The 13,039-nt window shown below is 37.8% G+C and overlaps 2 protein-coding genes across 4 annotated transcripts in view; one reads left to right on the top strand and one right to left on the bottom strand.

The window, feature by feature from the left end:
• The window catches only part of NF1 (neurofibromin 1), a 309,766-nt gene that overhangs the window by 60,385 nt on the left and 236,342 nt on the right, over positions 1-13,039 (bottom strand). The gene's annotated exons all lie outside the window — the stretch shown is intronic.
• On the top strand, positions 1,302-12,776 carry EVI2B (ecotropic viral integration site 2B). The gene is made up of 2 exons (XM_012449282.3): positions 1,302-1,443; positions 10,629-12,776. The coding sequence occupies exon 2, from the start codon at positions 10,650-10,652 to the stop codon at positions 12,000-12,002; it is 1,353 nt and encodes a 450-aa protein (XP_012304705.2). The 5' UTR covers positions 1,302-1,443; positions 10,629-10,649; the 3' UTR covers positions 12,003-12,776.

Raw genomic sequence — 13,039 nt, 5'->3', positions numbered from 1 at the left:
CCAATTACACTTTTAGTTATTTTAAAATGTATAATTACATTATTATTAACGATAGTCACCCTGTTGTGCTATCAAATAGTAGGTCTTATTAATTCTTTCTATTGTTTTTTGTACTCCTTAACTGGTACCACCGTCTCCCCAAACCCTCACTTACCCTTTGGTAAAAAGTTAACAAGTTAACTTTAGCTAACTCCTTAAAAAATGATCCCCAATTTATTTTCCACTGAGAAGTAACTACTTTGTGGGTAACCAAATAAATAGTTGTGAACTTGAACTCAAAAATCATTAAAGTATATGGTCAAAATAGTTTAATTACAGATATACAGATGGCAAACAGGCATACGAAAAGGTACTCAACACACTGATGAGAGAAATGCAAATCAAAACTACAATGAGACATCATCTCACACAGTTAAAATGGCTTATACCCAAAAGACAGGCAATAAGAAATGCTGGCAAGGAGGTGGAGAAAAGGGAACTCTCATACACTGTTGATGGGAATGTAAATTAGTACCACTATGGAGAACAGTTTGATGGTTCCTCAAAAAACTAAAAATAGAGCTACCATATGATCCAGCAATCCCACTGCTGGGTATATACGAAAAAGAAAGAAAAACAGTACAAAGAGATTATCTGTACTCCCACGTTTGTTGTAACACTATTCACAACAGCCAAGATTTGGAAGCAACCTAAGTGTCCATAAACAGATAAATGGATAAAGAAAATATGGTACATATACACAATGGAGTATTATTCAGCCATAAAAAGAATGAGATCCTGTCATTTGCAAAACAATTTAATTATACTTTTACCCTGGGCTTTTTATATTATGAGGAAATAACATTATATTTATTGGTTACCTACAGTAACCAAGGGTGTGAGGCATTTATACATGTTATATTATGCTATCTTATTTAATCCTCACAGTAACCCAATAAAATATTCCTTCAGAGGAGGAAACGGTGACCGAGAAGTGCAGAGAATTGCCTAAGGTCATACAAGTAAACAGAACACATCACTCACTTCTTATGAGAAGAAATCTCACTATAAGTGATAACCCAACTGGCAGCTTTTCTTCTTAGAACATGTAATTTTGTCTCCAGGACTCCATCCTAAATATTTAAATTATATGATCATATTACTAAAGTGTCTCAAATACTTATTTACATAAATTAATTAAAAGTACTCAAATCATAGGGCTCCAAAATATATTTCAAAATAAGTTCTGTTAAAGTAATATATTTCTTAGTCACTTTGTGGTTTATTGCACTTCCGGAACCAGCTATTGATAAACTTCCTCTTTTTCTATAGAAACTATTTCGGTTTGCTAGAGGAACATTTTAAATCTGAACTGAACCACTCATTTTGCTTTCTTGGCCAAATCACCAAAATGTCCAGTTAGAACAAGAATTTAGCATTCTGCAAAAGAAGTTAACAGCTGAGGTAAGAAAATTGTCACACAATTTGATCTTGCTTTGTATAAAATTTATTTAAAAACTGTCATTAGTGTTTTAAACTTAAACTCTGACAGTCTAAAGATGTATGTAACAGGTTTTCGTGGCTTTGTTGTATAGAATTAAAAAAAGACTCAGTGTTGAGCTTGCCTTAGAAAAAGATTTCCACCTAGGTTTGTATAAGACCTTTTAAGTTTATTTAATCATATTTGAGTATTTTTGTTTGTTTTTTTGAGACAGAGTCTTGCTCTGTCGAGTCCAATGGCACCATCTTGGCTCACTGCAACCTCTGCCTCCCAGGCTCAAGCAAGTCTCCTGCTTCAGCCTCTCGAGTAGCTGAGATTACAAGTGCCCACCACCACACCTGGCTAATTTTTTTTGTACTTTTAGTAGAGATGAGGTTTCACCATGTTGGCCAGGCTGATCTCCTACTCCTGACCTCAGGTGATCCTCCCACCTCAGCCTCCCAGAGTGCTGGGATTACAGGCAGGAGCCACTGCGCCCAGCCACAATCATATTTGTTAATCTTAGTTTTATAATTAAAAAGAAACTATAGCCATGGCAGATAAAGGTAAGAGTTAGAAATAGAACTAGATTCCATGGGCTATGACTGAATTTATAACCTCCAAAATATTAATTGTTGAAAGTTCTAATTTACTTTTTATAAAATGTTCCTGTACATAATATAATCCATTAATTAACATTTTTGTATCCCCTTTAGTTTGCATAGTAAAAATGGTCACCTTCACTTAATTTAGAAAGAAAGAAAAAGAAATCTGATGCGATATTTTATTATTTATTACTATATTATTATTACTATATGTGCTAAATTTTTTACACATAGATTTTTACATTTAATAATGAAATGAAAACATTACAGCTCATTTTAAAAGCTTACTAAGTCAAAAATGTTAGTCAATAATCAAACATGCACACATATATTAATATCATCTATGTGTTTATGTCACATATTATGAGCCTTTAGAAAATAGTATATGATAGAAGAAACCCACAGAAAAAACAATAGACAATTCTTAATATGCATAAAAGATGTTTACTATGTGGGTAAACTGGGCAAATAAAAACTGCAAAGAGTATTTTACACAGACTTGTAATTTCAGGGAATAATACATTCATAGTGGGTGATATCCTATTTCAACACTTAATAAATACTTACAACTTTCTCTTAGAAGGATTTCTTTTAAGTAATTATTGTGGAAGCCAGAAAATAAAGATATCTCTTTTTCAGATAAAGCTTGTCTACATATTTTTCTGCTTCTAATATTTAGTTTATGTCATTATGCATATTAATTCATACAATCATATTAATTTTTCACTCTCATATTTCATAAAATAAACTAAAAAATTTCCCATGAATCTTTGACAATGGTATATCTTTGTCATCATAAAATCCCATACTTTTTTTTTTTTTTTTTTTTTTAGACAGAGTCTCACTCTGTTGCCTAGGCTAGAGTGCAGTGGCACGATCTTGGCTCACTGCAACTTCTGCCTCCTGGGCTCAAGTGATTCTCCCTGCCTCAGCCTCCCAAGTAGCTGGGATTACAGGCACCCACCATATCTAGCTAATTTTTTGTATTTTTAGTAGAAACGGGGTTTCACCATGTTGGTCAGGCTGGTCTCGAACTTCTGACCTCAAGTGCTTGGCTTGCCTTGGCCTCCCAAAGTGCTGGGATTACAGGCAGGAGGCACTGTGCCCAGCCCCATACATGTTTTTAAAAGGTGAGACCCACATCTAAAGTTTACTAGTAGTGCCTGTGTTTTCCAGTTAATACCTTCATAATTCTACTTAGAAGGAAACTTTAATTCTAAATAACTTTGAATTGAGAAACCTAAATCTGATAGTTTCAATGTCTAAGCTTTAAAAAAAAAATCACCAAAAATTTTTTAGTAAACTTACTAAATATGACAGTTTACAGAAACCATTCAAAATTATTTTAATTGTTTTAGTAGAATCAGGACTAAAATGAGTTTTCTGGTATTTCTTTCCTACCCTGTATCTAAGACTACCTACAAGTGTTATTTACATATTATTCCTGCCAACTCACATCTCCTTCCTTCATAAAGCATTTCTATTTCATAACTTTTCTATGAAAGGCAGTATGGCACATATAGTGACATGTGACAGAAAGGGCTCTGGCACAAGATTAGCATGATTTTTGTATTAGTGCCACTATTTAGAGCTACGATACTGGCAAGTTACCCAACATCTGTGTGTCTCAGTTTGCTTATCTGTAGGATGAAAAAACCACCACCTTGTCATTAAAATAGGATACTGCTTAGCCTTTGTTGGGCGCTCAGTAAACGGTCATATCATTGATACAAGATGGTCATCAAATACTTCCTATTGTAGTTTAAGGTCAATTTCCCTTTCCACTCTTCCTCAAGATGCAGAATGGCTGTTTTTTTTCTTTTATGGTTTCAAAACTTCACTAGAGATAATACTAGTGCTAAATTTTAATCTGTTATATCTGCATCACAACTTTCATTCTATGAAAAGTAATTGATAATGCTATTTATACTTGTCTTTTGTCTAGGATATGCTCTCCAAATCTTGATTCTCTTTAAAAGGCAATGGCATACTTCCTATCATATCCAACTTAACAGCATCAATTTTAAATGCTGGACCCTTTATGTACTTATGCATTATATTTATAAGAACATGTCTATGGCCTGGCTCAGTGGCTCATGCCTATAATCCCAGCAGTTTGGGAGGCCAAGGCAGGCAGATCACTTGAGTCCAGGAGTTTAAGACCAGCCTGGGTGACGTGATGAAACTCCATGTCTACAAAAAAATACAAAAATTAGCTGGGCGTGGTGGCGCACACCTGCAGTTTTAGCTACTCTAGGTAGGCTGAGATGGGAGGCTTGTTTGAGCCCACAAGGTAGACGTTGCAGTGAGCTGAGACTACACCACTGCACTGCAGCTTGGGTGACAGAGTGAGATCCTGTCTCCAAAAGAAGAAAAAAAAATAGAAAATGTGTTATACATGGGGACTCCTGCTTCACTATAACTGTCTTTAAAATGTTGTTAAAAAAGTTTGTTTTTCTTCTTTTTAAACTATTCTAAATATTCAGCAAAGAAAAAGAACCAAAATCACAGATTTAAACCTCAAAGAGCCAGCCTATAATAATGAATAAAATACTGGATATGAGGGCTGACAAATTTGGTATTTGAGCAGCAAACTAAGGGATTTCTAGAAAAACTCTATATAAAACGTACACAGGTACATGGGCTCTCCAGAGTAACTGCTAGGTATGCTTCTAAATAGTGTTGGGGAAAAAAAAGAGAGACAGAAGATGGTAAGGATACTCATAGCAGATGGGAGAGCCTGAAATGAAAGGTAAATGAATTTGATAGGATGGTTCGTTCTGGTCCTCCATCTTAGAAAGCAAGCTCCTCTTTACTGTCTCCCTGCACTAACAAACACAGGCCAGCCACGAGAGAGCAGCATTTTGTGGTTGCTTCTTTCATCTACTTCAATCGTCTCCCTCAACTTCTTCATTTCTCTTACTTCAATCTTCTACCCTGCCTTTCTTGCTAATTATATAACTACCACTTTTTTTCAGCAGTTTATTAACTTTTCTTCTTTTCTATACCTTCTCTAGTCAACTGACCTTCCTCTTTTCTCTTTGCAGCTTCCTATAGTTTTGGTTTTTTCTCTTTTGTGTTATTTTGTATTTCTTTGCATTGCCTTTTATCTTATTCTAAATTTCCTTCTCCTTTTTATTCCCCTGCCCAATGTTGTTCTTTCCCTACAGAAAAAATGTTGGTAGTTCAGGTACACATCACTTACATATTTTTTAATGTGTATGCTAAATAACCTTCCACACTAGTAATAACACTGGCCTCACTACCTCTGGAAAAAAAGCCAGTTTTTTTTTTTTTTTTACTACTATAGTCCCTATATATTCTTCTTTTAAATCTTTCTTCTCCTTCTCTGAACTGTGCTGAATTGCCATCATAGAATTCTTTTTTTTTTTTTTTTTGAGACGGAGTTTCGCTCTTGTTACCCAGGCTGGAGTGCAATGGCGCGATCTCGGCTCACCGCAACCTCCGCCTCCTGGGTTCAGGCAATTCTCCTGCCTCAGCCTCCTGAGTAGCTGGGATTACAGGCATGTGCCACCGTGCCCAGCTGATTTTTTGTATTTTTAGTCGCGACGGGGTTTCACCATGTTGACCAGGATGGTCTCGATCTCTTGACCTCGTGATCCACCCGCCTCGGCCTCCCAAAGTGCTGGGATTACAGGCGTGAGCCACCGTGCCCGGCCATCATAGAATTCTAATATAGTTTCTGTTATTCTGATGTAGCAGATCCTAGGAGGATAAAAAGCTAACTGAAGAGTGGGAGAAAAGATAGGTAAAAAATGGAATTTTGTTTTAATAACGCCATAAATGTTAAGTGACAAGTGAAAATCTCATCTAAGGAAGGTTCCACCAAATTCTTACTGACATTAGAGGATATGAATCTATCAAAATCCATCTTACAAACTAACCTGGGTTTATAATTGTGTTCCTGTTTGGGCTCTTTCCTTCTCTAATGCCTTTTTCAGCTAACTATAAAGAGGAACTGTATGGTTTCCTTATTTTAAGCAAAGTCACAAAACAGGAAACATTTTTGGCTAAAGAATTCATGGCCTATATTTTCTGATGATTTGGTTAGCATTAAAACACATTTTAAAAATGAAACTCTGAAGAATAACATATTCTAATGAAGCCCTCCACCTTTTTTTTTTTCTTTTGGTAATCTGTAAGAATAATGGGTAGGAACTGCATGGATGATGACCATCTAAACATGATTCAAATCCCTGTATCTATGCCAAAAGATAGATATCAAATCTTTTGCAAAATGGATAAAAAGCAAAATTTATTAACACAGATTTCAATGTCTCTGCTTATATTCTGGTAGAAGTACTAGTAAAAAGTAAAATGGAAAGGAATTAAGAAACTCAATACAGGTTAAATATTTACTGTGCTCCTAATATATAAGGCATTATACTGCAGAGAAATCAAAATAGAAAACATGAGGCAATACAGGGTATTGGAATGTATGCTTTGGAATCAGATGGCCCTGGGTACAAACTCCCAATCTGTCACTTGGAGTGGTATAACATCAGGCAAACTGCTTAACTCATTTGATGTTGTCTCTTTATTTGTAAATAAAGGATCTCTTTACCTTCTTCATAAAGTCATTTAAAGGTTCAATGAAATAAAGTATGCAATACTGGGATAGTACAACACACAGTATGCTCTAGATAAGTATTTTTCTTTTCTTTCTGCCTTCTTCAAGGTTCTTTAAATCTTGTTCAAGGAAGTAGGTATAAGCAAATGTGAAAAGTAATAAAAAATAAACACAATTACTTAAGAGAATCGATGCGTGAGTGAGGTACATACATGAATTATGTAAGGAACCATAAAAACAATAAATAAGAACTAGGGGGATTCAGCAAATGACTGATCTCTTTGGGCTGTACTCAGTCACAGAGAACTAGGTTAAGAAGGGGAATTTAAACTGAGTTCTGAAAGATGAGGACAGATTCAGATAGGCAGCCAGAAAGAGGAAGAGGCTAGGTTGGGAGGAAAAAAAAACACCCTTGAGGAGAGTAAAAAATAGCATAAAAGTGTCTGTTTAGGGGGTAAAAAGCATGTGTTCAGAAAGTCTGTAAGGTGGGGAAGGGATGCATTTGGCTGGATAAGAAGTTTCAGTCATGACATGTGACTCTGGCCTGGTTAACTCAAGCCAAAAGGAAAAAAAACTCAATTTAGAAGTTTTATCTTAACAGGCCAGGTATGGTGGCTCACGCCTATAATCCCAGCACTTTGGGAGGCTGAGGCAGATGGATCACTTGAGGTCAGGAGTTTAAGACCAGTCTGGACAACATGGTGAAATTCCATCTCTACTAAAAATACAAAAATTAGTGAGGTGTGGTGATGCATGCCTACTGTAGTCCCAGCTACTTGGGAGGCCGAGGCACAAGAATCACTTGAACCCAGAAGGTAGAGACTGCAGTGAGCCAAGATCATGCCACTGCACTCCAGCCTGGGTGACAGAGCGAGACTCTCTCTCAAAAGGAAAAAAAAAAAAAAAAAAAAAGGAAGTTTTATCTTAACAGAAATAGAAAACCTTCAAGCAAGGGAGTAGTAACCTGATCATGCATACTTTTAAGAATAACTCATCAGCAGTGTGCAGGAGAGTTCAAAGGAGAACTGTTTAAAATTTAGGTTTGAAGTATTCCGGGCGCGGTGGCTCACGCCTATAATCCCAGCACTTTGGGAGGCCAAGGTGGGTGGATCACAAGGTCAAGAGATCGAGACCATCCTGGTCAACAAGGTGAAACCCCATCTCTACTAAAAATACAAAAAAAAAAAAAATTAGCTGGGCATGGTGGCATGCGCCTATAGTCCCAGCTACTCGGGAGGCTGAGGCAGTAGAACTGCTTGAACCCAGGAGACGGAGGTTGCGGTGAGCCGAGATCGTGCCATTGCACTCCAGCCTGGGTAACAAGAGCGAAACTCCGCCTCAAAAAAAACAAAAAAACATATCTTTTCTTCTACTAAAACAGGATCATTTATCATCACTGTGTACCCAGTGGTAGAGAAGTAAGCAATGAAAACTACTTAGATATGCTGAAAGGTAATTTGCAAAACCTTTATTGCACCTTCCAACAGAACCTCAAATCTCTAAATATAGGTTTATGAGTCAGTTTCCAATCATGTATACCAATATTTAACCCCCTAAGATTTTCTATTCCTTAATGTTAAGAAATAACCAAGTCATTGCCATTGTCTTTGATGATGTGCAAAACAAGTATATTAAACTAAAAGTTGAAAATTGTCTCAGTAGAACTCCGCACTTTAGAGAAAAGACAATTGAGAACAGCAAAGGTTAAGCAACTAGTTCTCATGGTTAGATAGGTAGTTAGATGGGAGAAGTAGAACTGGAACTTAACTCTCCAAGTTTTAGCATCTACCACATCCCAGAAAAAGCCCTACCTGCCAAACTTACACATGTGCCTTAATTTCTTGCACCCACATTGTTGCTCTCCCTGGCTGGAAATCTGTTTAATTAGTTCTTATAGACCTTTCAAAACTCAGTTCAAGTTTTGCTTCTCTGAAGCCTTCCTAGGCTAGGTTAACTTCTCTGTATATCTCCTGCATACCTTTATGAGAAAGCTCATCAAATTATTGTAATTGGGCCAGGCGTGGTGGCTCACACCTGTAACCCCAGCACTTTGGGAGGCCAAGGAGGGCGGGTCACCTGAGGTCAGTTCTCTACCAGCCTGGCCAACGTGGTGAAACCCCATCTCTGCTAAAAATACAAAAATTAGCTGGGTGTGATGTGTGCCTGTGATCCCAGCTACTTTGAGGCTGAGGCAGAAGAATCACTTGAATCTGGGAGGTGGAGGTTGCAGTGAGCCCAGATCACGCCAGTACACTCCAGCCTGGGTGACAAGTGAGACTCTGTCTCAAAAAAAAAAAAAAAAAAAAAAATTATTGTAATTATTTTTAAATTTTTATTTCTATTAATTTTTTTTTTTATTTGAGACGGAGTTTTGCTCGTTACCCAGGCTGGAGTGCAATGGCGCGATCTCGGCTCACCAAAACCTCCACCTCCTGGGTTCAAATGATTCTCCTCCCAAGTAGCTGGGACTACAGGTGTGTGCCACCATGCCCTACTAATTTTTGTATTTTTACTAGAGATGGGGTTTCACTGTGTTGGTCAGGCTGGTCTTGAACTCTCAACCTCATGATCTGCCTGCCTCGGCCTCCCAAAGTGCTGGGATTACAGGCGTGAGCCACTGTGACTGGCCTATTGTCATTATTTTTTACTTGTCTTCTTTCTTCAGAGATGGGGTGTCACTATGTTGTCCAGACTGGTCTTGAACTACCAGCCTTAAGCAATCCTCCCACCTTGGCCTCCCAAAGTGCTGGAATTACAGGCATGAGCCAGCACACCTGGCCATTATTGTTTGCTTCTACCACTACAATCTGAAACACTTGAAGGCACTGACTATTTTTTTTCTTTTTTTTTTTTTAAATCTCCTAAACCTAGAACAGGGCTCCACACAAACGTGTTATTTACCAATAAATGAATGAAAGCAGCAGCAAGACTACTTGACCGACTGGATTGGATTGACTCCACCAGATTTGGCGATCACTCTAGGATTTTAAGACTAGGACTCTCAGTTGAATTTAATCCTTTAAAAATATGCAATCTTAACATAAGGCTACCATGCTACAGAGACACTGAGGATGCTGCAAAGCTTACTAATACATTCTGTGCCTAAGAAATTTGGTGGTACCATTAACAAACACAGAGAAGTTGGGTGAAGAGTCAGTTGTGAGGGTATAGATGAATTCCATTTTAAATATGTTGAATTTGCCAATAGTGGGATATATACATGGAAACATCCACCAAGAAGTCATACAAATAGAATTAGAACAAAGAAGATATAGGATGGATGTGAGGTTGGGAATTGTGGCATAAAGCTGAGAACTAAAATCTTATAGCATCAGGAACAAAGAAAACTAGGTAAGTTTGAGGACTGAATATCCATTATCCATACTTAGGAGGCAGGAGAAAAAGAGCTAGTGAGAGTAACATGAAAGGAAGACAGATTACAAAGAGCTACTCGAATATTCATAGTAGTGTCTAATGTGGTCAAGAAGGGGAGGTGAGAGAAGAAATAAAAAATAATTGGATTAAGTAATAGATGGTCACTGGTGTTCTTCAAGGCAGGTGAATCAATATATTCCTAGTAGCAAAGGTGGAGAAAGGTAGAGAACACATGGATCCAGCATACAGAGCCTATGCATTTTGAGAAGTATGACTGAGGTGAAGTACTGAAATATAATGAAGCTAGAGGGGCAGCAGGGCCAAGTACAGATCTTGCATTAATAAAAGAATTAAGAGAGATCACAGCTTATGAGGTCCAAATGCTGTATGATGGGTTAGTGTATATCCAAGAGTTTTTATACCAGCCTACAGTGTGTCAAGTCTAAATTAGGAATAATAACCATTAATCAACTACCACTAATTAGGAATAATGTCTACCTACTTTATGCCAGGCATTATAATGAAAAGTCAAATTTTTAACTAGACACCAATGACATCTAACTGTCTTTCTCTTTCTTTCATTATAAACCCACTATAGGTAAGGAGAAAACATTCTGAAATGGATTCCAAATATTTCATCTTAATGTTGTTTTGTGGACACCTGAACAATACATTTTTTTCAAAGACAGAGACAATTACAACAGAGAAGCAGCCACAGCCTACCTTATTCAGATCATCAACGTCGTATGTCTTAGCTAATTCTCAAAATACAACAGAGAATCCTTTGGGTCAATCAACACAATTCAATGACACATCTTCTGGACAATCAATATCATCTGCCACTGCTGGACAACCAACACCAGCTGTCTATAATTCTTCTGAAAAATCAGCAGCACATACTTCCACTGGACAACTACTTGCCTATAACACCAAACAACCAATACCAACAGCCAGCACCTCCTCCCAGCAACCTGTGTTCACCTCTGCCAGACAACTACCACCATCTACCCATATTTCTACCACACAACCACCAATGCCATTTGTCTATACTTTCACTCAACAATCATCACCTGTCCAGATCCCTTCTAGAAAACGAATACCACCAACTGTTCATGATCCATCCACACAACCAACATCAACTGTCAAAAATTCACCTAGGAGTACACCAGGATTTATCTTAGATGCTACCAGTAACAAACAAACCCCACAAAAAAACAATAATAATGCAACAGCTGCCATACTAGTTGGTGTACTTCTGACTTCTATGTTGGTAGCTATAATCATCATTGTACTTTGGAAATGCTTAAGGAAGCCAGTTTTAAATGATCAAAATTGGGCAGGTAGATCTCCATTTGCTGATGGAGAAACTCCTGACATTTGTATGGATAACATTAGAGAAAATGAAATACCCACAAAACGTACCTCAATTATTTCACTTACACCCTGGAAACCAAGCAAAAGCACACTTTTAGCAGATGATTTAGAAATTAAGTTGTTTGAATCAAGTGAAAACATTGAAGACTCCAACAACCCCAAAACAGAGAAAATAAAAGATCAAGTGAATGGTACATCAGAAGATAGTGCTGATGGATCAACAATTGGAACTGCTGTTTCTTCAGATGATGATGCAGATCTGCCTCCACCACCTCCCCTTCTGGATTTGGAAGGACAGGAAAGTAGCCAGTCTGTCAAACCCACAATGACAATTGTATCTCCTCTTCCAAATGATTCTCCTAGTCTTCCTCCATCTCTGGACTGTCTCAATCAAGACTGTGGAGTTAATAAATCTAAAACAATACAATCATTTCCAACCCCCACTGACTCACTTAACTTGCCCCTGCCACCAGAAGATTTTATGAAAAACCAAGAAGATTCCAGCCTTGAGATCCAGTGTCAGGAGTTCTCTATTCCTCCCAACTCTGATCAAGATCTTAATGAATCCCTGCCACCTCCACCTGCAGAATTATTATAAATATGACAACTTGCTTTTTAGCTGATCTTCTATCCTTAAATGACCCTCTTTTGATTTTCTTTATATGTTAAAATATATAAAATGGCAACTGGTAGTCAATTTTGATTTTTATTCAGGAACTATGTGAAAGCTGCTCAGAGCCCGTGTGCATAGATAATTTTTTTTTTTTTTTTTTTTTTTTTTTAAGAAGGAGTCTTGCTCTGTTGCTCAGGCTGGAGTACAGTTGTGTGATCTCAGCTCACTGCAACCTCTGCCTCCCAAGTTCAAGCAATTCTCTGCCTCAGCTTCCTGAGTAGCTGAGATTGCAGCTGCCACCAGGCCTGGCTATTTTTTTTTTGTTTGTTTTGTTTTTTAGACAGTCTCACTCTGTCGCCAGGCACCAACCTGGAGTGCAGAGGCGCGATCTCAGCTCACTGCAACCTCCACCTCCCGGGTTAAAGCAATTCTCCTGCCTCAGCCTCCTGAGTAGCTGGGACTACAGGCGCACACCACCACATCCAGCTAATTTTTGCATTTTTAGTAGAGACGGGGTTTCACCATGTTGGCCAGGATGGTCTCGATCTCTTGACCTTGTGATCCGCCCACCTCGGCCTCCCAAAGTGCTGGGATTACAGGCGTGAGCCACCACACTCGGATTATTTTTTGTATTTTTAGTAGAGATGGGGTTTCACCATCTTGGCCAGGCTGGTCTTGAACTCCTGACCTCATGATCCACCTGCCTCGGCCTCCCAAAATGCTGGGATTACAGGCATAAGCCATCAGGCCCAGCTGAAACTTAAAAAAAAAAAAGTTATTTAACAGTAATCTATTTACTAATTATAGTACTTGCCTTTAAAGTATACTATATTTTACATATGTAAGTGATCTGTGTTTCAATAATTTTTTAATCACTCTGAAACAATCTATATATACTTACTATTACCCAGTACAGTTTTGAAAAGCTGTGTATAAACTTATCGTGAGTAAATAAACTTTTATGTTTCCATTTCAAAGACGAGGGGAGAGGAATAAGACTAAGTACACACTCAAAGTTTTAA

This window comes from Aotus nancymaae, unplaced genomic scaffold (genome assembly GCF_030222135.1).
Source record: "Aotus nancymaae isolate 86718 unplaced genomic scaffold, 86718_ANA_hifiasm-v0.15.2.pri h1tg000072l, whole genome shotgun sequence".
NCBI lineage: Eukaryota > Metazoa > Chordata > Mammalia > Primates > Aotidae > Aotus > Aotus nancymaae.
This window is presented reverse-complemented; position numbering and strand designations above follow the sequence as displayed.